The 25,663-nt window shown below is 37.2% G+C and overlaps 2 protein-coding genes across 2 annotated transcripts in view; both read right to left on the bottom strand.

Moving 5' to 3' along the window:
* The window catches only part of LOC129281896 (long-chain-fatty-acid--CoA ligase 1-like), a 29,616-nt gene extending 23,855 nt beyond the window's left edge, over positions 1-5,761 (bottom strand). Inside the window, exon 1 of the mRNA XM_064113361.1 lies at positions 5,038-5,761. Coding sequence (XP_063969431.1) covers positions 5,038-5,109 — 72 coding nt within the window. The 5' untranslated portion in view covers positions 5,110-5,761. The remainder of the gene's footprint in view (positions 1-5,037) is intronic.
* Positions 5,762-9,332: 3,571 nt separating this feature from the next.
* Positions 9,333-25,442, bottom strand: LOC129281881 (core histone macro-H2A.1-like). The gene is made up of 7 exons (XM_054917811.2): positions 25,087-25,442; positions 22,656-23,002; positions 17,826-17,879; positions 17,367-17,457; positions 16,254-16,340; positions 15,016-15,190; positions 9,333-13,694 (listed from the first exon to the last, which is right to left on the bottom strand). The coding sequence occupies exons 1-7, from the start codon at positions 25,286-25,288 to the stop codon at positions 13,526-13,528; spliced, it is 1,125 nt and encodes a 374-aa protein (XP_054773786.2). The 5' UTR covers positions 25,289-25,442; the 3' UTR covers positions 9,333-13,525.
* Positions 25,443-25,663: the final 221 nt, after the last annotated feature.

Genomic DNA, 25,663 nt, shown 5'->3' with positions numbered 1-25,663 from the left:
TGTCACTGAGTTGTTCATATCACTGTTTTGTGAAAAATTAGCGAAACTTCAAAATGCCATAACTTTTTTATTTTACATCCGATTTTGATGAAATTTTCAGCGTTATGTTTGTTTGATTTTTCTCTATTTATTCAAATCAACATTTTTCTAGGGTGGACTTGACCTTTAAGCTGTACTCATCTCAAAAGCACACTGCTATCATGGCTATACTAACACTGCAGTGATCGAAAAAATAAAATCAAGTTCACAATCTTATCTCTCTCTTTAATCCTCCTTTGAAATTAATAGGAAGGATATACTACTACCTCATGAGTGTGTTACATAATCAATTACTGCGCACTTTACTTGCCTATTAGTTCAAAGTGACCCGTTCTTTTTACTGAGTTTATGCATAACTACACAGTCAGTTGAATAACAAGATAAAGTTGTGAGTTTTCGTTTTTAGAGGGGGTCGAGAATTCATGCACCTGCTTTCTTGTATTTTAATTTTTGCCAGATTTTAACAAAAACTCTTTCTCAAATGTTATTTAAAATGTTCATATATTTAAAAAAAGAATTTGTTAGTACACTTCCTGCAAGCTTTTAACGTTGGTTCATATAATGTAGCAAACCAGATCGTTTAAAACATTATAGGCTAGATGTCCGTGCTTCATTGGTGGGCCCAGTGTTTCGAAATTAATATATTTCTACAATCAATAAGTTACCGAATTATGAGTCATTATCACATTCAAGCGAAACAAGAAAATGACTTCGAATAGTTCTATTTTAATTTTTATTTTTACACATTAGATAAACGAAATCACAGTATAACGGACGTGATGGCTCAGTGGTAGAACACCCACCTAATGAACGGGAGGTCGTGGGTTCCATTCCCTGCCGAGTCATACGATTAAAGACTTAACAAAATTGGGACCCTTCTACCTTCTTGCTGTTATTATTATCATTATCATTATTATCATTATCATTATTACTACTTTACTACTACACATTCTCACTGGATATTGTACAATCTTCTTACTCGGAGGCAAATAAGCTCTAACCCAAACAAAGATGGGGGCGGGGAGATTGGTTTACTTGGTAATCAGGTTCAGGTTTATTTCAAGAATAGTTAATTTGCTAACATTGAGTATATATGAGCTTGCCTATAATCTGACAAAGTACTTTGTAAACATCGTCTTTCGGTTTAAGTATAAATATTTTTCTTTCCTTGTGACCCTGTGTTTCTTGAAACTCGGTCTACATTCTTGTTGCTATTTAGCATTATGGTCAAAAGAAAATTTCTATTTATACTGTGGTATAAAAATACAACTTCCCTAGATGTGTGAAAAGCGAAAATTGCGCGATCATAAATGCGTCGTAAGCAAAATTATACTATTTGAAAACCGTCTGACTTTTCGTGTTAAAAAAAATCGGAAGAATTGTTGAGGATTCAACTATTCTACGCATGAGAGATTCATTTCAATACATTCTTTGGAACTTCCACCTTGAATAGGTCGAACATGTCTAGGATATTTCGCATATAATTGATTTCAATAATATTGTAGGGCACCAGAATTCGGGTATTATCGAGATCAATATTCATTTTTCTCGTCACGCATTTTTTTTTCGGGGGGGGGGGGGGGGGTGAGGTGGGGTAATTGAGGAGGAGCATGGTCTTCAGGGGAGGTGTCAGGCTGTTTTATATTGGGGGGGGGGGCTGAAGAAGACGACTTGACGTCAATTTCTTACCAATGAAAAACATATGGGAATCATAACGTTCAACTTTAGGCCTACCTAAACCTCTCCTTCCAATTTCGATTCTCCTTTCATCTTTCCTTCTCCCTTTTTTCTCCTTCTCTTATCTTAATTTTTTGATCATTTGTTGGGGGGGGGGGTCGCCCCTGCCATCTGCCGCTGCAGCCGTACCCCTGATGGTCTCGTTATATTTGCTGATGTTATTGGTTGTGACGATGGTGATGTGTGAGGTGTGACGAGGAGGGTAATACTGTATGGGAATATTGTTGTTGTTTTTATATTAACGTTGTTGTTGTTGTTGCTAGTCCACATTTTTATGAATTCATATTGGAATGTATATTTATGGAATTATTAAGTATATTGACTATCCCCATGTTTCTTAAAACCGGAGAAGGGGCGGCGAGTCGCGGGGGAGGGGGGGGGGGGGCTAATCTCAGGTGAATAGCAGAAGGTGGTCGCACCCTGCCCCCACCCATGTATAGCACCGCCCTTAGTATCATAGGCCTAAGCTGTACTGGCTATTGCCTGAAAAGGCCCATAATATTAATGTTATACAAAATGATCCAGCCAGTTTGCCTGTACAAACAGACATCTATCATGAATCCAATGGATATGTTAAGATATTCATTGAATTGGAAACATGCTTGCCAGATGTTGTTAGTTTTTACCTACCAAGAATTTACAGCACGGCATCTAATTGCACCTCCATAATCATGACAATATACAACCTGCTTGCACTAGGCTAAATATTGTTTATTTTAATGTTTTTATTTTGTCTATAGTCATATTTGTTGTTGACATGCTTAGTGCGGCAGTGATAACAGTTGCTGTTCGTTCCTGGAATATCAGCAGTATCGTCACGATCATGGTGAATATTTGATTTTGGTTTCCATTTGATTATAACAAAATATGGTTCATGATTTAGAGGATATAAAGGATGCGAAAAAATATCATCTCAAGTTCAACTTATTTCCGAGTAAAAAACGCAAAATCAAAAGAAATCAATAGGCCTACATGTAAATACTTTTAGTGACAGGAAGCACAAAGGCTCAAAATGGCTTAGTAAAGGTAAATTTAACAGGAGCCATGCAGAATCCCCCCCCCCAAAAAAAAAAGAGTGAGGCATAAACGTTGGTGAGAATATTCCATAACAGGAAGCAATTGCATTCGCTTACATGCGTTGCTCCGACTATATTATCACTGAAGTAATTATACTCCATCGGCTATTCTTTTCGTATCAACCCTTTCAACGCTTCTATCGGAAAGCTTTCATGAAAAACATTACAGGTATGCCAGATGGACAAGACAATATAAAGTTACCTCACATCTTGTTCAGCACATAGGCTAGTATGATGAAATATTACACAAATATACGGGCTTCCAGAATATGAACAACTCCATAAGTGCATCATGTAGGCAAAATAAAGGTAAAATAAAGTAAATATGCCTAATGATCTCTTTTGTCTCGGTGAATTGGTTTTTGTATCGTTACATGGAAAGGCTTTTGATATCAGTTGGATGAATCATGAATGAATTCATTCGCTTATTTTCGGTGTAGGCCCATAGTATTAGACTAAAAATATAGTGTAACGTATTCTGATGATTTTCATGTAGTTTAATAATGTATATTTTATGTGGATAACAAAGAATGGAATTTAAAAAAAAATTGATATCGAATGCGGGTTTTGCACATTATGAAACCAGTAGCCGAAAGCACGTTAAAGTAGACCTTATTGGGACCTCAGTATTCGATCATCGAAGACCAGATTCAGAATGTAAAGAGAGGAAGACCCGAGAGAATGATGAGGGGGGGGGGGTAGAATCAAAGAGATAGAGGAGAATGAGATACGAAGAGATGGTACGTGAGAAAGATGCAGAGGGGGGGGGGGGGGTTGAAGAGACTCAGACGATTGCAGTCAGAGGTCAAGGAACTTATGATCTGACTAAATACTTTCCTTTATTTCAAGCCACAGTGCAAAAACCTCCTACCTCGCAATTACAAACCAAATCTTTTATAGATTTCACATGTTTCAGGAGCCCAGTGTTCCTCATTGACCAAAATATGGGGTAAGTTAATATGTAGGCCTACAAATGCTTCTAACGGCCACTCACTATATGGTGATACCTTTAATTTTCAAACGCTGAATGATTTATGATTATCCTGCAAAATGATATATCATAGCTCTGATAAACATCATCATATTGCGGGCTATTAAAAAATCATTCAGCATTTAAAAAAATATTACATGGAATATTCAAACAAAGCGCTCGAGGTCTATGTGAAAAAAGCGATGAATGTTAATTCTGAACATATACCGCAATCGCATTCTTTAGCAAACAAATAAGAGATCATATTAGGCCTATATGATCCAATGATATTATGAACAAGAGCCGGGGGGGGGGGGCACTTCCATTGACGAGTGGATACCACGCGCGACCATGGGGTCTCGAAAAGCACCCTAAACACGTATTTTCCATATTCTGAAAATGCACCCCTTAACAAGTATTGGCGTGTGAAACCCTACCCTTAACAAGTATTGGAAACAAACGATACTCTTGGCAAGTATTCCCTGAAATGAACCTCTAAACAAGTACAGCAATATTTTATTGTTATGTCACGGGTCCGTTGGTCGTCGGTTTTACCTTTACACATCTTTGGTTAAGAACGGCCCCGCCTTCCACATCTCGCGCAAATCGGACTCTAAACGCGTAGTGTTGGGGCAAAAAGGACATCCTTTATAAACATTTTACTTTTGTTTTATCATCCCCGCAAATTTGACCCTAAACACGTAGCTTTCCTAGCGAAATTGACACATTTTTTTCATTATTTTTGTGTTTTTGACACCCTTATCACATTATAAGTACATAACGTGTCCTATCTTGAAAAAGACGTCCTTTTTACGAGGTTTTTTTTGGTCGCGCATGGTATCCACTCGTCAATGTAAGTGCCCCCCCCCCCCGGGAACAAGAATAAATCAATTCGTAATTATCACAGCTGTGTGAAAGTTCAACGTCAATTAAATCCGAGTGCGTACTTTAGCTTACTCATCAACATGGGATGACCCATGACCATGGAGCTAGTGTTGATAGCTCCATGAAATGACAACAGAAAGTGACCATCACATAGGATACATTGAATGAGTGCAGAGCAGAGTGTCCAATTGACACGATAATATGACCCCAAATATCAGTTCCAAAGTTCGGATGAGTTTTATTTCGGCCATCGCTGCACAAAACACATTTACATTACTTAGAGTTAGAACATAATACTTGGTTTTACATAATACCGGCATAAATACTCACATCTATCACGATAGACTGCCGATCAAGATCGACTTTCTTTCGCGCGCTTGGGTTGATCTTCTCATCTGCCATGGTGCTCGAAAACTCTGAGAATACAACCTTGGATATGACCCGGGATATGACGATGTTTCGGTGGTACAAACTTCAGATTATAACCGAGTCCAAAACACTTAAATTATGGTCGTCGTACTCTGATACTGCTCCTCACACTGTATATGCTTTGGGAAGCCACTTCAGAACTTCAGAACTTCAGAACGACGAAACACAAAATGATCCTGGCACTGCGAGTGAGCTTAGTTTATCATCATGATCATAGCCGAGAGATAACCTCAGTGAACGGTAAACCCGAGATTATACAGCTGGTATATATAAAAGTATATTCAACCAGGGAGTTGAGAGTAGAACCACACCTATCAATGTGTTTCGGAAGAGTTGTTCAGTTGCAATTCGCTCGATCGCAGCATGAAGCGGCATTTGGTGAATGGCGAGGTCGATGGTGAATTATATTGCCTGATACGTCACAAAATAGTTCGCTGAAGCGTTCAGGAGAGACGAAATACAATAGAGCGAACGAGCTGTTGTGGGGGAAAGACGCTTTAAATGACATGCTTAGCTATTCAGTATTTTTGTTTAATTGTATCTGTCCACCTCTTCTCCAAAAAATACAATAAGTTAATGAGAAGATCCTATCGCTATTACCTCTTTGGTGGTACGTATATATTTCGATAAAGGCATATCATAAACAGGGCGATTTAAATATTTCTTGGAGAAGAGGAAGACAAAATTATAGTGTCCTTTCAATTCTTTTATAAAAGAATTGAAAGGACTTTATTATACGAAAATTAGAGCTAATTGTTATGCCAATATTTACATTATAAGACAACGATTTGTGACCGAAGACAAAATGTGCATGAATGTAAGATGAATTTGAAATAGATTTGTATTTGCATTAAGAAAATAAATCCTAGCTTTATAGGCAGAACATGCAAAAAAAAAAAATTATAAACTTAAGTATTGCAACTTGCGAGAGACCAAAAAATGACTTGTATCTTTGTAAATCCATGATCTCATTGTCTGGCCTCCAGGGTTCAAAATCAAGTCAAGGAAGACATCGGGAAGACATATTGCCATTATTATAGGTCCCTCGGACAGGGTCTACAGTGTAGTTCCTCCTCATATTTATTTATTAATAAAAATATATATATATTCATGATATCTTAGCATAGAGTCAGGTTAAAAGGAACATTCTGCATAGGATTTGTGAGGATGATAGGCATATCAGATTTTTGTGTCTTCTGCTGATCCATCTTTCTTATCGCAATTAGAGAAAGCTCATCCTTCTTATGTTCGGGAAACTCCACACCCCCCCCCCCTCTCTCTCTCTCTCTCTCTCTGTATAACGATATAGCCTTTCTGAACTATTCGATGAAGCAGGTAAAGAAAGGCTGAAGACAACGTCATATTTACTTTAAGTAACTAAACCATTACTTCTATGTTTGTTTGAAAGAAAGGTATTTACCGCCTGGTTCATTCGTTTCCTCCTTTGATCTGTAGGTTCTGATGATCTCCGGTACAACTACCATGAAGAAGTACTCTGTCTTATGAAATAAAACGCAGCTCCAGAAATCAAAGGCAGCCTGTTTTTGAGCCAATCGTAAAAGCGTATTTAAAGAATTGCGATTTATTATTTGAGATAAGATCAAATACAATTCTTTCTGCAACATGGGCCCGTTTCTTACAACTGTTTTAACTTTGCCATTATGACAACTACCATGATAACCTTGATTTTTATTCATTTGGCTGCTGAGCCATGTTGTCACGGTAGTTGCCATAATCTGATAATGGCAAAGTTAGTAGCTCTTTATGAAACGGGCCCCAGGTCCCTAGCTGTTCAGAATATGAGTGTATTGCACCTACGCACTAAAATCTAACTAGCTCATTTTTCAGAGGGAAGTATAACTATTTTCAAATTTGACAAAATGTATATTATCGATGTCAACAAAGATACAATAAGGAGCTTTCTCAATTACTACGCAGATGCTTTCTACAACGCATCAATTCCTATTCATCGTTTGTCCAGATCGAGTTCGGGGGAGTGTTTCATCAACATTTTCATCCGACAAGTTGTCAGATCTGACATCCCCGGGGGGGGGGGGGCACTCAGTATATAATGCATAGTGGGTATGTGCCGCGGAGGGGACCCCCATTTTCACACTCAAATTTTCGTTCCGAGGCATAGCATTTTTGTCTTATCGAGACAAAAAACAAAGAAAGCCGCTCCAAGGCATAGCACTTTGTTCTTATCGAGAAAAAAAAAAAAAGAAATCCGCTCCAAAGCTTCGCATATTTTTCGTTACGCCGTTCCGGTCACATTGATCTGCTGCAATTTTGGTGAAGAGCGGCCGCCGAGCGCTGTCCGACCATCGTCTCTGCGCTAGCGCACCCAGCGGAGGCCGCGTATAGCTGCATCATGCACGCATGCCCGTTCCATAGGGGTACATACGCACGTACTCGCACGCTGGCGATCCGTTCCAAGGACCCCCGTTTTCACAAAATTGTAGTTCCGAAGCCCGTTCCGAGGACCCTCCTTTTTACAATAAGCCCGCTCCAAGGCCCCCGTTTTTTGTCTCGCCCGCGGCACACCCCTACCACTTTTTTGGTCGAGTGCCCCCCCCCGGGCTGACATCTTTCTCTGATGTTGATTGGCTGAGAGGTACTGTTACTATGGTTACTGTCGGATAAAATGGGACTTGTCGGATAAAACGTCCGACAAGTCCTTTCGTGAAACGCCCCCCAGGACGACACTGCTGTTTTGAATCACTGATTTTCGACAAAGACTGCTTTCCCATGAAGGGCTTTTGACCAAAAAAAAATCTGCAACATAGAAAGCGTCTGCATAATTATTGCAAAAATTCCCATTTGATAAGTAAAAACGGTTTCATGATTATGACAAAGTACTTCTTTATTATCGAAGGATGATTTTTCCTACTTGTTTAGGGTCCAGTTATGAACACGGTGTCCACCTGACAGTGCCCCCGGATTTATAATCAATTTATTTCTGTTATGTTTCCCTTGTCTGATTTTACCCATCTTACTTTCTGTTCATTTCTCTCGATCTTTATATCCCTCATGCCACTCTTTCCACCTTCCCTCTTTATCTCTCTCTTGGTATTTTTTGTGTGTGGGGGGGGGGGGGGGAGAGGTAAATGCCAATAGCACGGAGTTTTCGCTAAGCTTCCACGACCACGACGGATTCAAGAACATAGAAAATCTATTGTCAAATGCCCTGCATGACAATGCACAAACAAGAAAGTCTTTGTCGAAAATTGGTGATTCAAAGCAGCAGTTTCGTCCTGGACTTTGGACAAACGACATATTTGCAAGATTTCGTCAACTCAAAATGTAGGGCGAAAGTGCCGTCTTTGGTTCTCCAATTGTCGACAAAGACCTCCCAGCTGTTCATTGTCATTTGACGGGCATTTTCAATACATTTACTGTGTTCTTGAATCCGCCCCCGTTGCTAGTTGTGAAAACCCACTATTACCATCTTACTGAAACGTATTTCACCTTCCTAAGTCGACTTAAAAGATTCTTATGTCGACTTATCAACCTCGTCGACTTTTGAAACGTTGCTTGTCGTCTTGGTGAAGTAAGACCTGTTTCTTGCCAAGTATGCCAAGTCGACTTCTCAAGAGTTATATGTCACCACGGTAACATTAGCACGATTATACTTGGTATCTTGTCAATTCGACTTCTTAAAAGTTACATGTCATGGGAAATTTAAAAAGAAAAACCTCCGAACTATCTTCTTAGATATTCTTTTTAAAATCCCTTCTATGCTTATTTTATTTCTCTTATTTTTCAATTCAACCGACCACCTTACGACCTTTTTCTTTTAACTCTCCCTTTTCTTACCAATATGTCAATGTCTCATTTTCCCCTCTTACGGTCTCATATTCTACACTTTCTTCTTTCCCCTTCCTACCTCCCCTTCCCCTCATGTTCCTTTTTTCTCCTCCTCCTTCCCCTCATTCGCATTCCCCCTCTCCCCCTTCTCCTCTCTCGCACTCATCCTCTTCCTCCTTTCCCCTTCTCCTCCCCTCTACCACCTCCTTCCCCTTCTCTCTCGCATTCCTCTTCCCCCTTCTCCTCTCGAATTCATCCTCCTTTCCCCTTCTCCCCTCTCCAACTCTTCCTCCTCCTCCCCCTCATTCTTCCTCTCCCCGTCTACCCCTTACATTCGTTATTACTATTTTTGAATTAAAAATCAAAAGAAAGACTATGGGAATGAATAGTAGCTTACACTTTTCTAGCAATTCACAATATATTTTCGAAAAGTACAACATGATACGCCATCAAATCATAAGATCAAGGTTTTTCAAACCTAACTAATAAGAATATTAATATGAAACTAAATAATATGAAATTATGTGCAGTTCTATGCATGTGATAGAAATATATAAATATCAAATTTGTCTAAATAATTCCTTTCAATTTCGCTATGGTACTTGCACTATATAAAACAAAATAATTTTTATTACTTTATGGAGTTGCAAAATGGCAATAAAAAGGGCATGTTGTATGCCTTGATATAACTTTAGTTATAAAGAGATTTAAAAAACACATTATTATATTTTCGAGCTTACATGATATATACACATACAACAAAAACATTTTTTTATTCATTTGCTGAAATAAGCAAATAATGAAATTGAAATAGCAATTCAATCTGCTGGTACGATTTTCTAAAGTTTTTTTTCCTTCAAAAAATGTTTGCAAATATACTTCTCTACATTTTAGAACTTGCGAGCTTCAAATCAGGTCAGCATGTCATGACATGCGCTGAGAACTCGACATGTGTGTGTGTGTGTGTGTGTATTTGAGTTTTGTCAGACGTGTATCAATCAGATATGATTATTTACGTCTGGGACCGACCTTTAACGTCACCATCCGAAAGACGTGACCAGGGCTCGAACCTCTGCATCAAATTGTAACTTCCCCGCATAGCTTGGATTACAGGCGCACGCCACAACGCCCAGTTGTGGCGACATGCACTATTGGAAACTGACCATCAGCTGGCGCTATGCAACTTTATCAGAAAATTCAATTTAATTTGAATCTTTTTTTTTTCCCTTGTTCCTAGTTTCCAATTTTTGGTCTAATATTTAACTTGGCAAAGGTGTGTTTGACATTGGAAAGGCATGGTTTAGTATGTGCTCTTGTGTTCTTAGAATACGAAATACTAATTTTTATTGTACCAGTTTTGAACAAAATACGGCTAAAAGTCAACTTGAAAGGCTGCTAAATGGGGTCAAAATGTGAGCTGCAGAATGATCAGGTTCACACCTTTGGACACAGAGTGACAACACCAGGGCCAAGTTTCATAAAAGTAATTATTATGGTAACTTTGACATAGAATGGTAACTACCATGGTAACATGATGACCCAACAGCCAATCAAAACCAATGATTCCATCCATAGAAGTAATCATTGGATGACAGAGTCAAAATAATATATTTCATACAAAAGGGCCAAGAATCTAGGCTGTCATGTTTTGAAAATCAGTTTCATGCATTAACATTACATAATAATCTAACCACCTTTGTATCTAGATCAAGACAATACTCATATACTGATAGCTGATAAGCTCAAATAATTCAATTCACACATTTTAAAAATTCTGAAATATACTTATAAAATATACTTTTGTGACTTCTCAAAAAACAAGATTTTCAAGATAAATTTATTCCTTCTGGAATGCATGATGTAAAAATACTCACTTTGATCTTTCATGATGCCCTTTAGTTTTTCCTAAGACTTACTTACGATCGGGCGAGGAAGATTAACTATTTCAGTTTTTTTTAAATGCAAAGACAGAGACAATTCAGTTAGTCAAAGAGGGTTGATTATAATACGCTTACCCTAGGTTTTGTGAAAATCACTGGGAATATCTATAGCCTCAAGTGCCTTTATGTGGTGTTCACATAAATGAGCCGTCTCAGCACAAACATTCCTTGACCCGCTTCAAGCATTGTCAGAGGATGGAATGTAAGGCAACGACTTCACCATCTAAAGACATAGGTGGAGAATACACAGCAAAATGGGGGTACTCGGTACTCCAGGCTAAGAAATAATATGGTTTGAATAAATACAGTAAAATAATACAAGAAAAACAGTCATATTTCATCAGAATTGGGGAGAAACAGCAAGAATATGTAATGAGTGAGATGACGATGTCAAGTCTCCACTTTCCTTCAATAAGAACTTCACCTTTTCCTACATAGAGAGACTGCAAAGTTGAAAAAATAATTTGCCTCAATGAGATTGCATAATTTCTGAATTTGGAGCAGAAAATACAGAGTAATTCAAATTTTAAATAATAATATACAAACGAAAAATTGGGAAGACAAACATATCAATTTGTCCAATGCAGATGACTCGCATAGACCTGTTTCACAAAAATAATGCAAAAAAAAACGAAAATGGCATATCCTTACTTCGTTAATTTCATGTAATTTTGATGAAATTTTAAGTGTTTTGCTTGATTTCTTTGGCTCTATTAATTCAAATCATATGACTTTCGACCTAGGGTACCCAAATAAGATCTGCTGTGCATAAAAGGATATTCTATTCTGGATGGTAGACATCTGCTACACTGTAATCATCCAAGTAGAGTAATCATCCGAGAAGAGTAAATTCTCCAAGAAAGCTCTCTGATTTCAAAACAAGTGGAGTGCCTCTGGCAGTCTTGCCTGCATTATGTGATGCAATATATCAGCAGTGCTAACTTTGAAAACAACTATATATTATTCGTGAAAAACACCATTCATACAATCATATATTACTACGTTCATTGACCCTAAATGACATTTGGCCAATAATACTTGATAGTTGATTACTCTTATGTCTAAGTTTTATGAGCTAGATCCATAAACAAAGTTACAATGGTAATAATTCAGCAATTACCCCCAAAAAGTTCATTGACCCTAAATGACCTTCGACCTCAGTCATGTGACCTTAAACTCAGGCCTGACGTTCAGTAATACTTGATTACCCTTACGTCCAAGTTTGTTTCATGAACTAGGTTCATATACTTTCAAAGTTATGATGTCATTTCAAAAACTTAACCACAGGTTGAGATGTCAATGTTGATGCCGCCGCTGCCGTTGGAAAAGCGGTGCCTACAGTCTCGCTCTGCTACGCAGGCGAGACAAAATGACCAAAGCAAAAGAACTCAACTTAAAGCAGCATGGGCATTACAAGTTTTTCCTCTAACAATCAGCATCATGATTAATAATAATAAAAATATCTAACCATATCTATGATCTATTCATAATTTGGTGAAAGCACTCATATTTGCAGTCTAGACTCTTTCTTGTCTCCGGACAAGGCTTACGCTCTCAAAGTACAGTATCTCATCTACATTTACACAAAAATCTGACGTCATCTATCAATAAATGGACATCAAATAAGGGAAATTCTACAAATACAAATCACAATTTTGTACATCAAAAAAGCTTACTTTCATGATCATTTAAAAAAGAGGTAAGATATCAAATATACATTTTGAATGAAAAATCCTCTTTCCAAGTGCCGTAGCAACACTAGTTACCATACTCATATGAAACAAAACAGATTACTACATGTACTACATTGTTATGTTATCATATTTCATATAGGCATAATTGATTGACTTTTGTTATAATTTCAAGAGCAAAACATACAGGCATCTCTAGAGATCAAAGAAATTAATTACTTAAAAATAATAGATGAGCACAGCAGTTCATTAATGTCATTTGGACTTACTTCCTATAGGAGAATATCATTTTGTAAATTTAGACTTAATTTTAACAACAGAGTGTACATCTTAAGAAATATTTACTTGAATGCATAGCATTTATATGATGCAGCATTAGAAAGTGCCATCAGGATTGTGAGATGGTCACGACAAGTTTATCACAACAGCTCACACATGAAATTAGTTTGTTAGTGATAGGAGCATTTCATAAAGCACCTTGTTTGTGAAAAAAAAAAATCACCAACTGTTAAAAGCTACTGAAATGCTTGAATCTGATTGGCTGAGAGGAAATGTCAGGGATTCACACTTCATGAAATGCTCCACTGGATGTATGCATTCTCACAACCAAAACATTGGCTAATGTTTTAATGCAGAGCAATCGAACCTCGGCCTGCAATGAAACAAGGGAACTGACACCACATATTTACTGGTATCCTTAAACTCTCAAAGCTTGTATATCAAATCTCCTTTTACTTGTGTGAAAAACAATAAAGCTTCTTTCCAGAACACACCTCAATTAGTGGGACTACATACTGCATGTAAAGAATTAAGAAATCACATACTCGTATCTCACCCTCCCGAAATGTTTCAATGTTAATCCACTCGATAGAAAATGACAAAAGAGATATACAAACATGTACAACTTGGCTAAGATGCTAATATCCTCTAAGTTTGGTCCAACGAACCCCCTCATTGATCAGTTTCCAGCCTATTGAGTTCTGTGACGTAGACGTCAACGCTCTCTTGGTCGTAAAGAACAAAGTAGATCTGTTTGAGGGAGGAGGCCATGACTGACACGAAGTAGTGGCTGATGGTACGGAGGATAGTCTCAGCTGCAGTCTGCTTTGGAAAACCAGCCCTGAAAAGAATAAAAGATATATAAATATAAACACCTGCACATGAACATTTTATGAGTAAAAATAACTTGTTTGGAAAATGTGGAGGATCTCAATACTCAGTAATCATGAAATGCAAAATATTCCAGATAACATGAAGTATTTCTGTTTTTAAAAGGAAATTGAAACTTTCATTTTTGAATAAGTACATTTATGATGTATAATTGTTTTTCTTTTAAATACATGCAGAACTATGTGATTAGCAATATTAATTCTGTAAAATGTCTAGACCAACTGGTACATGTACATGTACTTCTGTCATTAAGTACTAGTAGTCATTTCAATTATAGTTTTTGTTACAAATCTCTTATCTCTTGACATTTTCTATCTTGTAACTTCGTGCTCCCCCCGTTATTCTATCTATCTATCTTTTTTTTTATACCTACTTTTTTTTTCAACATATCCATTATTCTTCTGTAAATAGTTTTTAACCACATATGTATCCTTGTATAACCTTAGTACAACCTATTATTTTTTTTTAGTATTATCAACCAGTTTAGCTAGAATCAAGTTTGGCTTTAAACAAACAAATAACGTATTGTTTCAATACTGAGGGACCGTATAACAAGCCTGGCTTCCAAAGGTCTCCTTGTCTTCCTTGTCTTTATATTACTTTCTTTTAATTATCGATATTTGTTGCTTTTAAACGTTTTCAACATATGCGTTAGCATATAATTGTACATGTATCTTGTTATATGTTACTTTTTCAAGGAGGATCAATAAAGTTCATTCATTCATAATGGGAACACAACATTTGCTCTTATGACAACCACTCCTCCGATAATATCTCTGAAGATATAAGGGCAAGGGTTAGGGATGTGATGTGGTTATTATTTCAGAATCATGTGAGGATTAGGATTAAGATCAAGGAAAGATTTGAAGATCAGGTTCAGGTTTCGCTTCACACACACATTTTCAGTTGGAGCAATTTCCACAGGAGCAAATGTCATGGAGCCCTAATAATTAGTGATGTAATGTTTGGTTTATACATGTACTTAACAAAAAAATGTTACCTTAAATGTTACTCCTGTCAAAATTGGGTTAACTGTGAGATAACGCTTTAAGGAATCATGCATAATACACATTAAATGATAGAGCAGCTGGCATATGAAATCATAAAAACAACATTTGGAGAAAAACAACCCCTGGTAACTCTGTTAGCTTTTGCCAATTTTTTTTTCAAACTACCACTGATACATTGCTGTAATTTTTCTGCTTTTATTAGGACAATGGTCCATTCCATCTTAAATGTGTATGCAACTGAATATTTCCTCATTGTCTTACCTGCCGCTACTAACTGACGGAATGGCTATAGAGGTGATTTTCTTCTCGTCTGCTAGAGCCAGGCAATTCTTGATGCACTTCTCCAGGTTGCTTATAGCACCAGCCCCACCCCAGCTGGGGCTGTTGACATGAATTACGTACTTGGCTGGGAGATTGTGGGCAGGGCAGATGGCAGCTAAAAAAATACAGAGTTCAGAGAAAAAACTAAGTTTTATTAAAGCTTGAATAAAGGCAACTGAATAAGACTGAATTTTGGAGTAATTATCCATATCTGTATGTAATATACAGTCTCACCCAAATTATGTCATTCCAAAGTACATATATGAATTAATAGGGGCTCTCTTGTAACTTATGACAATATTTCAGGCTTTTATAGCTTTTATTCCATGCAATATGCACAAAGGGTGTTTCATAAGAAAAATAGAAAAAATAAAAATACATAATGTGATTGTGAAGCATTTCATGATAAGTGCCATCAGTGATTTGCATTGACAACTTTGATCCTAGCCAATCGGGTCGACAGCTGTCAGTGAACACCAATGGCAAGCCGATTCAAGAAAGCTTCCATTGGTTTTGCATCACAGGGCTTGGGTGAATATGCAGCCTAAATGCCAACATTCTGTAAGCTCCTGTTTCATAACACAACCCACTAACACAAAAATTAGTATTAAACTGATCATAGGGCTGACTTTTATGAATGATTGTGTTCATTATTATAAGCGCTTGGTAACGCAAATTCGTAAAATAGCCTTAAAAACGGACATACTGAAGTTTTTCGACAGGCACTTATTGTTTACCTTGACAGCAAATCACAGCTCGCCGTTTAGCATCCCTTGTCTTTTCGGTTCTACTATATATTGTTTTGTTTTGTGTTCTGGTCATTCATGCTATTTTACTCCGATGAGTGCATGTCAAAAATTTCAGTATGTCTGTTTTTAAGGCTATTTTACAAATTATGTGCAATCACTTCAACAAATCAATTGAACAATCAATAACTAAGCTTTGAGATATGGGGAAACGGTTATGGTGTCAAATTGGTGACACAACATTTGCTCCTGTGACAATAGCTCTGGGCTTAATTTCGTCTGAGATAAGGGTTAGGGTTGCTAGAGGGTTTTATGTTAGGTTTAGGGTAGTGTTAAAACCCAGGGTTGAAGTTGGTCATTTGATTAGTGTGCGGAATTTTGAGCGGAGCGATGGTCGCCGGAGCAAATGTCATGGAACTTTAAAATCCTTACCTCCACACGTATCTAAAGACTGAGCTCCTCGCAGCTTCACCACTTCCTCTACGTAGGATTTACCTCCTACCTTTTCTAGTGCACTTCCTGAAAGAAAAAAATTAATAATAAATTTAAGTAAGATATAAAATTCTATGCACATTTGTATGCTATGCAATAGTTACACGTACAATAATAGGCATGTTAAGTCAAATTATTTATAGGTCAAGTCCACCCAGGAAAATGCTGACTTGAATAAATAGGCAAAAATCAAACTAGCATAGTGCTGAAAATTTCATCAAAATCGGATGTAAAATAAGAAAGTTATGACATTTTAAAAGTTTCGCTTATTTTTCACAAAACAGTGATATGCACAACTCAGTGACATGCAAATGAGTCAGTCGATGATGTCCATCACTCACTATTTCTTTTGTTTTTTATTGTTTGAATTATACAATATTTCATTTTTTATAGAGTTGACAATAAGGACCAACTTGACTGAACTGTATAGTATTAAACAATGCTCACTCCACATGTTCATGAAGGAATTAGTCTTTGTATCACTTGACAATGAGGAGAAAATTAGAATATTTCATATAATAAAATACAAACAAAAAAGTGAGTGGATGACGTCATAGTCTCCTCATTTGCATACCAACCAGGATGTGCATATAACTGTTTTGTGAAATTAAGCGAAACTTTAAAATGTCATAACTTTCTTATTTTACATCCGATTTTGATGAAATTTTCAGTGTTATGCTTGTTGGAATTTTCTCTTTTTATTCAAATCAACTTTTTGTTGGGGTGGACTTGTCCTTTAATTTTAAGGAAGTTTCATCCTTGGAACCAAGTAATTAGATTTTTCTTTTACCATAATAGTAATAACTGATTTTCAATGTACTAAATCTAGTTCAAATTTATTACTTGTTACCATGTCTGGCAGCATCGTCATTGTCAAGAACAAATTTGTATACTTTCAAAATACCTCCAAATTGTTACATACACATAGCATTGTTCCCCCCCGTTACATAATGATCATTCATGCTAAAATAACTGTTATTGTACTTTAACATATCTATTTAATATTTTTCAAAACAAGTACTGTGTCAAGTGCAAACACATATTGATACTGACCGACTTCTCCTGCCATCGCATATGTTGAGTTGGTAGGATGGACCAAAGCATCTGCTGTGATTTCAGTTAGATCTCCTTTCACAACTGTTAGCTGGGGATTTAAACACAAGTATCAACGCATCATTCACTGTTGGCTGGTGACATTATTCACTGTTAGGTGAGGACTTAAACACAAGTATAAACACATTATTGACCGTTAGCTTGGGACTTAACATGAATATGAACAAATTATTCACCATTAGCTGGGATTAAATGTTGAGTAAAAACACATTATGTTAATCATATTTTTAAATCTACAATGTATATACAGACATTTGTATGATAAAAATCATAAATATATTGAATAATTATCTTACAATTTCTTCTAAAAATAAAGAGACCACTAGAAAGGGAAAAACAAAACATATATCATAAGAAGTTTTCAGAAGTTCTTAGAAAATGGAAGCTATTTTTTCTTACCTTTTGTCCAAGAAATAACTTTTTCTCCCCCAGAATGGACTTTGCTGATGCACTCTATAGAGATACAAAAAAGAGGAAAACATCTTTTTGATTTCTCCAAAAACCAAGTATAAATTGACATATTTTATGGAAAAAGAATACACTCTAACCAAACAGATCAAATATTATAAACACAAAAAGATGTATAAAACTGTATACTAATTACTTCGGCTCCTTGATATCAATTCAAAAAAATTACAACTATGGAAACCTTTATTCTGATTGCCTGCTAAACCCACAACCCTGTATGAAGTTTGTCGGTTACCATAATGTCAAAGTTCTCATAATAAATAGTGTTTATTTAACAGGAGCCTGTCCCTGGAGTGTTGTTCTACAATAAGCCAGTTCACGGTTAGCTAATGATCAACTTTTCTCAAATGACCTTTGTGATTTTTCATTAGGATAAGCACTATCATTTTCGAATGCAGATGTTGCGTAAGCTTTAACTGTAGAGTATTCAAATTCTAAGAACAAAAGGCATTGTATAGACCAGGTGATTAGAATAGTACATCAGGGATAAAGTTTGGAAATCTGTTTTATTGTCTGCCTTTGGCACATTTGACTATTGTTTAGGCTACTGTCAAATACCAGTGATTATGAAGGCTCTATTTATTACTCTTCAGCTTGGATGTGATAAATATTTTGAAAGGAATACATGAATAATCATCAAATCACAAATGCCTATGTATGTCAGTGAATTTGAAAGCCACCTTCATGGTTGTCTCCAATGACCTTTTTCTGCTCGTGCGCAGTTTACAACCGTGAACAGGCTTATTAATATCCCAGCTTTAGCCGAACCTCATACATTGTGCAGGTTGGTAATCATTTACTTGGCAGTAATACTCAATAATTGGTGTTAATGACTCTTTTTAGAATAGTATACAGAAACAATCAATTTATAAGAACCCTGTCCCTGTTGCTCTACAATTATAATCACAGCTTTAGCCAAACCTCATACATTGTGCCTGGTAATTGATTACTTAGCGGAAATACTCAATAACTGATGTAATGACTCCCTTTAGAGTAGTATACACAATTAACTTTCTCCCCTTTTATAAACCTTACCATACAGTGGGAAAGTCATCTAGAAGGCCAAAATAGGCCCTATTGTGTACATAAATAGGTGTGAGCTGTAACACCATGTAGGTTAGTCCTGAAAAGGACAAGCAAAGCTCAAACGTCGAGACTAACGGTTCTTTTCAGAGCTACTATCAGAAATATAAACCAACAGTTCTTTTAAAGGTCCAATCAGTTACAGTTTATCTGTGTTTTCTAACAAGACCACAAAGTCCACCTCAGAAAAATGTTGATTAAAAAAAAAGAAAAATCAGACAAGCATAATGCTGAAAATTTCATCAAAATTAAATGTAAAATAAGAAAGTTATAGCATTTTAAAGTTTCGCTTATTTTTCACAAAATAGTTATATGCACAATTTAGTCACATGCAAATGAGAGAATCGATGATGTCACTCACTCACTATTGCTTTTGTTTTTTATTGTTTGAATTATACAATATATCATTTTTTACCGATTTGACTATATGGACTACCGTGACTAACCATAAAATGTTCGAAAATGGTAATTCCACATGTTCAGGGCGAAATAAAACTTTGTTTCACAGGACAAAGAGGAGAAAATGAGAATATTTCATATTTCATATAATAAAATACAAAAGAAATAGTGAGTGATGTCATCACTTCCCTCATTTGCATACCGACCGCGATGTGCATATAACTATTTTGTGAAATCAAGAGAAACTTAAAATTGTCATAACTCTCTTATTTGACATCCTACTTTGATGAAATTTTCAGCGTTGTGCTTGTTGGATTTTTCTCATTTTATTCAAATCAACTTATTGTTGGGATGGACTTGTCCTTTAAGGACTAATACACTTGTCAATTATATTCCCGGCCCTGGGGGTCCCGGGACATAGCGGGGAGTGTACGTTTTGCCAGCGTGACATCCCCGCCTACCCACCTACAGTAACTCGAAGTCCCGGCCCTGCCGGGCACTCATTTTCTGTACATCCCCGCTCCCGCTAGCAGGGTACGATGTGGCAATCCCCGCATACGCCCGGCCCACCTACGCCGGGACTCACTGTACATCCCCGGCCTCTGTCCGGCTACCGTATTTTCATTGCGATTTTTAATCTCGTACGCGGTATGTGGCAACTTGCATACCGTATTCTATTGCACTTCATATCGATCGACGAAGAGTAGAAAATCTTTTAAAATGTTTTTTTTTTTAAATCAATCACAAAGCCAGTAAATCAAAACATATATTCATAGTAAAACCGATAATGTTTTGTAGTACTTATATGGCAATAAAATGAAAGTTTATAGATCTAGATCCAGATAAAGAAAATTTGTAAAAACGTGTCGTTGGTCTCGGAGCAATACCAACATCGCTTGTTTTGTTGATCATCAATGTTGTTTTCAGGATAGCCCTCGAAGATCAGGCGCAATAAAACATTGTATTTTTGTTGCAATCAGTTACAGTTTATCTGTGTTTTCTAACAAGATCACAAAATCTTTGGAAATGGAGCTAAAAAACTCGGACTATATAAAGTACAGCTGGTGCGCCCGTAGATCGTGGTGTTGGCGTGGCCAGGAATAAGTGAGCGAGCCTGCCTATACTAGCCCATCGGTTTTGGGAAGAGTGTCCTCTTCCAAGCCGCACCGTCTGTACTGTAGCTGTACGGACTATCTTCGAAAGATTGCATGGATGGATTTCTTGGCCTGAATATTCCCGACAGCGTCAGAAGGGAATATAAAAAATGAGAATTGAAGTCATCAACATCTCAGATTAATGCACAATCTAGATCTATATGTTTTAAAATCATTGTGGAGTATTTGTACGATTTAAAACATATTCAATATATTTCGTTGTGAACTCTCCATTCTCCGAGAAGAAATATCTATGACACATATTCCACAAAACGACGGAAAGGAAAACAAAACAGAATTGAAGTCTCATAATGCTCAATCTATCAGGATGTGTTTTGAAACTGTTTGAGAGGTCCTAGCGAGTTGAAATCAAATGTATACATTTTGTTTAATATATACGAACTCATGTTCTCCAAGAATATAATATATAGATACGCATTTCACCGCCGCGTCAGAAAGAAAAATACAACAGAATAGAAGTCCCTATATAAAAAATGCAGTCTATCATGACATGTTTTAAACCTGTTTTGAGGTGCTAAAACGAGTTAAATCAATTTCATATCCTTTTCATTTCTCAAGTACAAATATTATGGGAAAAAATTGAAATGACGCATTTTTCTGACAAGTTCGATTTTGGTGATATAAATTTAGACGGACTGTATTAAATAGGCCTAGATCTTTAAAAGGGAGTGATAGGCCTATACTTTTCCCGATCGCTCAATTTCTATTCCCTTTTTAGGGGGTATCAATGCGAGCGCAATTTCAGAGCAAAATCGCTCGTTGGTCGTCCGATCCCGTGTATTTTCCCCCTGTACTATGGTGTGACATCTTTGAGACAGTCCCCGCTATGTCCCAGCAATGCCGGGAAAAAAGTTTGTACACGTCCCCGCTAACTTCAATGATTGTCCCCGCGGGCCGGGGACAGTCTTTTGTACATTCCCCGCTATGTCCCGGCTACACAACCCGGCATGCGAGGCAACAATTTTTTGTACATTCCCAGCTATGTCCCAGCTATGTCCCAGGACCCCCAGGGCCGGGAATATAATTGATAAGTGCATAACCTATATGGTGTTACAGCAAAACTCTCCATTAAACAAGTGGAATGCCTCTGGCCGTCTCACCTGCATCACGCGATTCAATGTAGCAGCAGTGCTGATTTTGAAAACTACTATAACTCGCACAAGATGTTCAGTGATACTTGGTTACTCTTATTTCCACGTTTTATGAACTAGACCAATACACTTATAGAGATATGATGGCAATTCAACAAATACCCCCAACGTGGCCAAAGTTCTTTGACCTTACATGACCTTTGACCTTGATCATGTGACCTGAAACTCGCACAGGATGTTCAGTGATACTTGATTACTATTATGTCCAAGTTTTATGAACTAGACCAACACACTTTCAAATTTATGGCTGTAATTCAACAAATACCCCAATTTGGCCAAAGTTCATTGACCCTAAATGACCTTTGACCTTGATCATGTGACCTGAAACTTGCACAGGATGTTCAGTAATACTTGATTACTATTATGTCCAAGTTTCATGAATCAGATCCATAAACTTTCAAAGTTATGATGGTAATTCAACAGATACCCCCAATTCGGCCAAAGTTCATTGACCCTAAATGACCTTTGACCTTGGTCATGTGACGTGAAACTCATGCAGGATGTTCAGTGATACTTGATTAACCTTATGTATAAGTTTCATGAACTAGGTCCATATATTTTCTAAGTTATGATGACATTTCAAAAACTTAACCTTAGGTTAAGATTTTGATGTTGATTCCCCCAACATGGTCTAAGTTCATTGACCCTGAATGACCTTTGACCTTGGTCATGTGACATGAAACTCAGGCAGGATGTTCAGTAATACTTGATTAACCTTATGGCCAAGTTTCATGAACTAGGTCCATATACTTTCTAAGTTATGCTGTCATTTCAAAAACTTAACCTCAGGTTAAGATTTGGTGTTGACGCCGCCGCCGCCGCCGTCGGAAAAGCGGCGCCTATAGTCTCACTCTGCTATGCAGGTGAGACAAAAATAGATGTTTTCTACATGTACAGCATAAAAATGTTGAAAACTAGAAATTTGTCTGAAGTCAGACACCTGTATACCTTACCTTTCCCTTGCCAAGGGCAGCAGGAGATGATGCAGCTTTCTTGGAGACGGGTTTCTTCACGACAGGCAGCTGCTTTTTCTCTGCAGGTGTCTTTGGTTTCTTTGGCAACACAGAACTCTTTGGACTTGCCTGGCCAAAATCAAAGACAGACTTGGCTTTGGTACCACGCTTCTTGGTCAGGAGCTCAGGGTGGATTTGAGGGAGGACACCCCCGCTTGCAATGGTAACGTTCTTGAGGAGGTGGTGAAGCTCTTCGTCGTTGGCGACGGCCAGTAGGATGTGCCTCGGGGTCACACGAGCTTTACGATTGTCCCTTGCTGCATTCCCAGCCAGCTCAAGAATCTCGGCTGAAATGGGATAGAAATCATAGAATTTACAGAATTGGTTTGACAACAACAAATGAAATGCGTTTTATAAAGATTTCAACTAAAATAATACGTCAGTCTGGGTAGTTGAAATTCATTCATTTTAATTCAAAATGGGAACGCAGCATAATAAACATCTCTGGGCCCGTTGCATAAAATTTACTATAATGGTAACTACCATAGTACAGGTAACGCTGATTAATAGCCAATCAAATCTTCACACACATTGCTCATTTACAACCGATGATACTCTTGTAACTTGCTACCATTTGCCAAAGTACAGCAGTATAGTAAGGTCCCCTAAGAGTAAGACTAACTTTGCACAATGCCACTTGTCATGCATGTATCTGCTAGCCTTGAGGACTTTGTGATGATATTTTTTATATTTTACATATACTTTTTCATCACGAAGCCTTGAAACCTCAGTCACAGGCATATAAGAGAGGTATGTAAACAAAGATGGATTTCCTAGGCCGGAAATCCATCTTTGTTTACATACCTCTCTTATATGAAGATAGAAATCACGTAAATTTGTTTCATTTATCTATACACCTTCATATGCCTAATGCGTATGAAGGTGCAAAAAATCTGTTAATAAAAAGGGGAAAAATGAGAGGTTTCTTACCAGACCGATCTCGTGTAGATCCCTCGATCCATTTGTACACAACGCAAATACAATAGTATGAAGGTGCAAAAAATATGTTAAAGGGGAAAAATGAGAAGTTTCTTACCAGACCGATCTCGTGTAGATCCCTCGATCCTTTCGTACACACCGCACATACAATAGGCTTGACCTTTGAACCGCTTCGTTATGACGTACATGTACGTAGCTTCAATAAGCAATGTTACAAAATGCAGATTTGAAGAACAATTTATAGACAAAAATTATTATTTAACAAATAATAGAATTTAACACTTAATTATGAATAATTGTAATAATCATTGTAATAATAATTAATTATGATATTTATAATCAAGTTTTACATTTCATTATTTGTTAAATAATAATTTGTATCTATAAATCTACAAAACGGCATTTTGTAACATCGCTAATCGAAGGTACGTCATAACGAAGCGGTTCAAGGGTCAAGCCTATTGTATATGCGGTGTATACGAATGGATCGAGGGATCTACACCAGATCGGTCTGATAAGAAACCTCTCATTTTTCCCCTTTTTATTAACATATTTTTTGCACCTTCATACGAATTAGGTGTATGAAGGTGTATTAGATAAATAAAATGATAGAAATTTACCTGATTTCTATCTTCAAAGATGGATTTCCTAGGGAAATCCATCTGTGTTTACATGTGTCTCTTATATGTATATGGGAGGGGTTCAAGGCTCCATGATCAAATGACAATATCAAAATCATAAAAAAATATGATCACGGATGCCTCAACAAAGACAAAGTTTAAAGGCTCAAGGCTACAGCCGGCCTAGACCAAAAGCTTCGGTCTCTGTTATGTTGGTTGTTCAGCTGAACTCAGCTCAGTTGGCTTCACTCACCAAATACAGAGACAGAAGTTCTAGCGCGATCTGTACAGGGGACTCAATGGCCATATGTTTATGTGTATTAAGTTCGGATAAAACAGGGCAGTGAAGTTGCGCGACAGCCGAGGCAAGTCACTGTTTTTCTTCCTTTTAACTTGATTTTCTCCGTTTTTTTGGCAATTAATGCCAAGAGGGAATATTAATTTGTATTTCAGTCGCGTTAATTTTCAAAAAGACAAAAGTTTGATTCATTAAAGACAAAAATTTAAGAGCCCCGACGGGGGGATTTTGCATTGTAAGTCCCCTAATGTTGGCTGCACGATAGCGAGCCGTCTGTGTATGAGGAGAAATTAAAAAAATAAAAAAATGTTAAAAAACTCCTCGAAACAGACGGCTGCCAGCTGTCTACAGCCGGCCCCTCTCATCATTCTCAGGAGAGAAAACAAATAAGGAGTCGTGTATGATTTGCTTGCTGATAATCAAAGCTTTGGAGATAATATTGTAACGAGTGAAATAATGGCAACTACTGCCATGATGGCATGAGAGAAAGAAATAAATGAGATTTGTTTGTTACCAGTCAAATACTCAATCACCGCAGCGAGGTACACCGGGGCGCCCGAACCTATGCGGTAGCGGTGGGTGCTTTTGCGGAGGTATCGGTCCATACGGCCGACAGGGAACAACACTCCAGCCTTCGCTGAACGAGATGTCGATTTTCCTCTTGTTTTCCCTCCTCTTCCCGAATGTACTCCTCTACCACCTCCCTTAGAAGACATGGTTTTCTTCTGATTGGGAAATCACCTCAATAAAAACAGAGATTCTTGTTTCTATGCTCCTTTCATGTGGGTTCTTCTCTAGCAATCTCAATATTTTTTATTTATATCGCAAAACCTCTACGAGCACTCCCCATGTCAAAGGTCATACATGTGTAGTCCTTTCCGTTTCATTTGAAATCTTTCCTCCCTCTGAAAGATAATTTATCAACATTAGTAGACCTTTTTATTTAAAAAAAAGTCATTACTTCGGATCTCATAATAGTTACTACAACTAACAAGATATATTCTATCAATTATTGAATTCATATTTACTTGTTAAACGGACAAAATAATAAAGGAAACGTAAATTTTCAAGAATGCAAATGGAGGATTGGA

Source organism: Lytechinus pictus, chromosome 18 (genome assembly GCF_037042905.1).
Source record: "Lytechinus pictus isolate F3 Inbred chromosome 18, Lp3.0, whole genome shotgun sequence".
Classification (NCBI taxonomy): Eukaryota; Metazoa; Echinodermata; class Echinoidea; order Temnopleuroida; family Toxopneustidae; genus Lytechinus; species Lytechinus pictus.
Note: the sequence above shows the minus strand (reverse complement) of the source record. Positions and strands in the feature narration are given on the sequence as shown.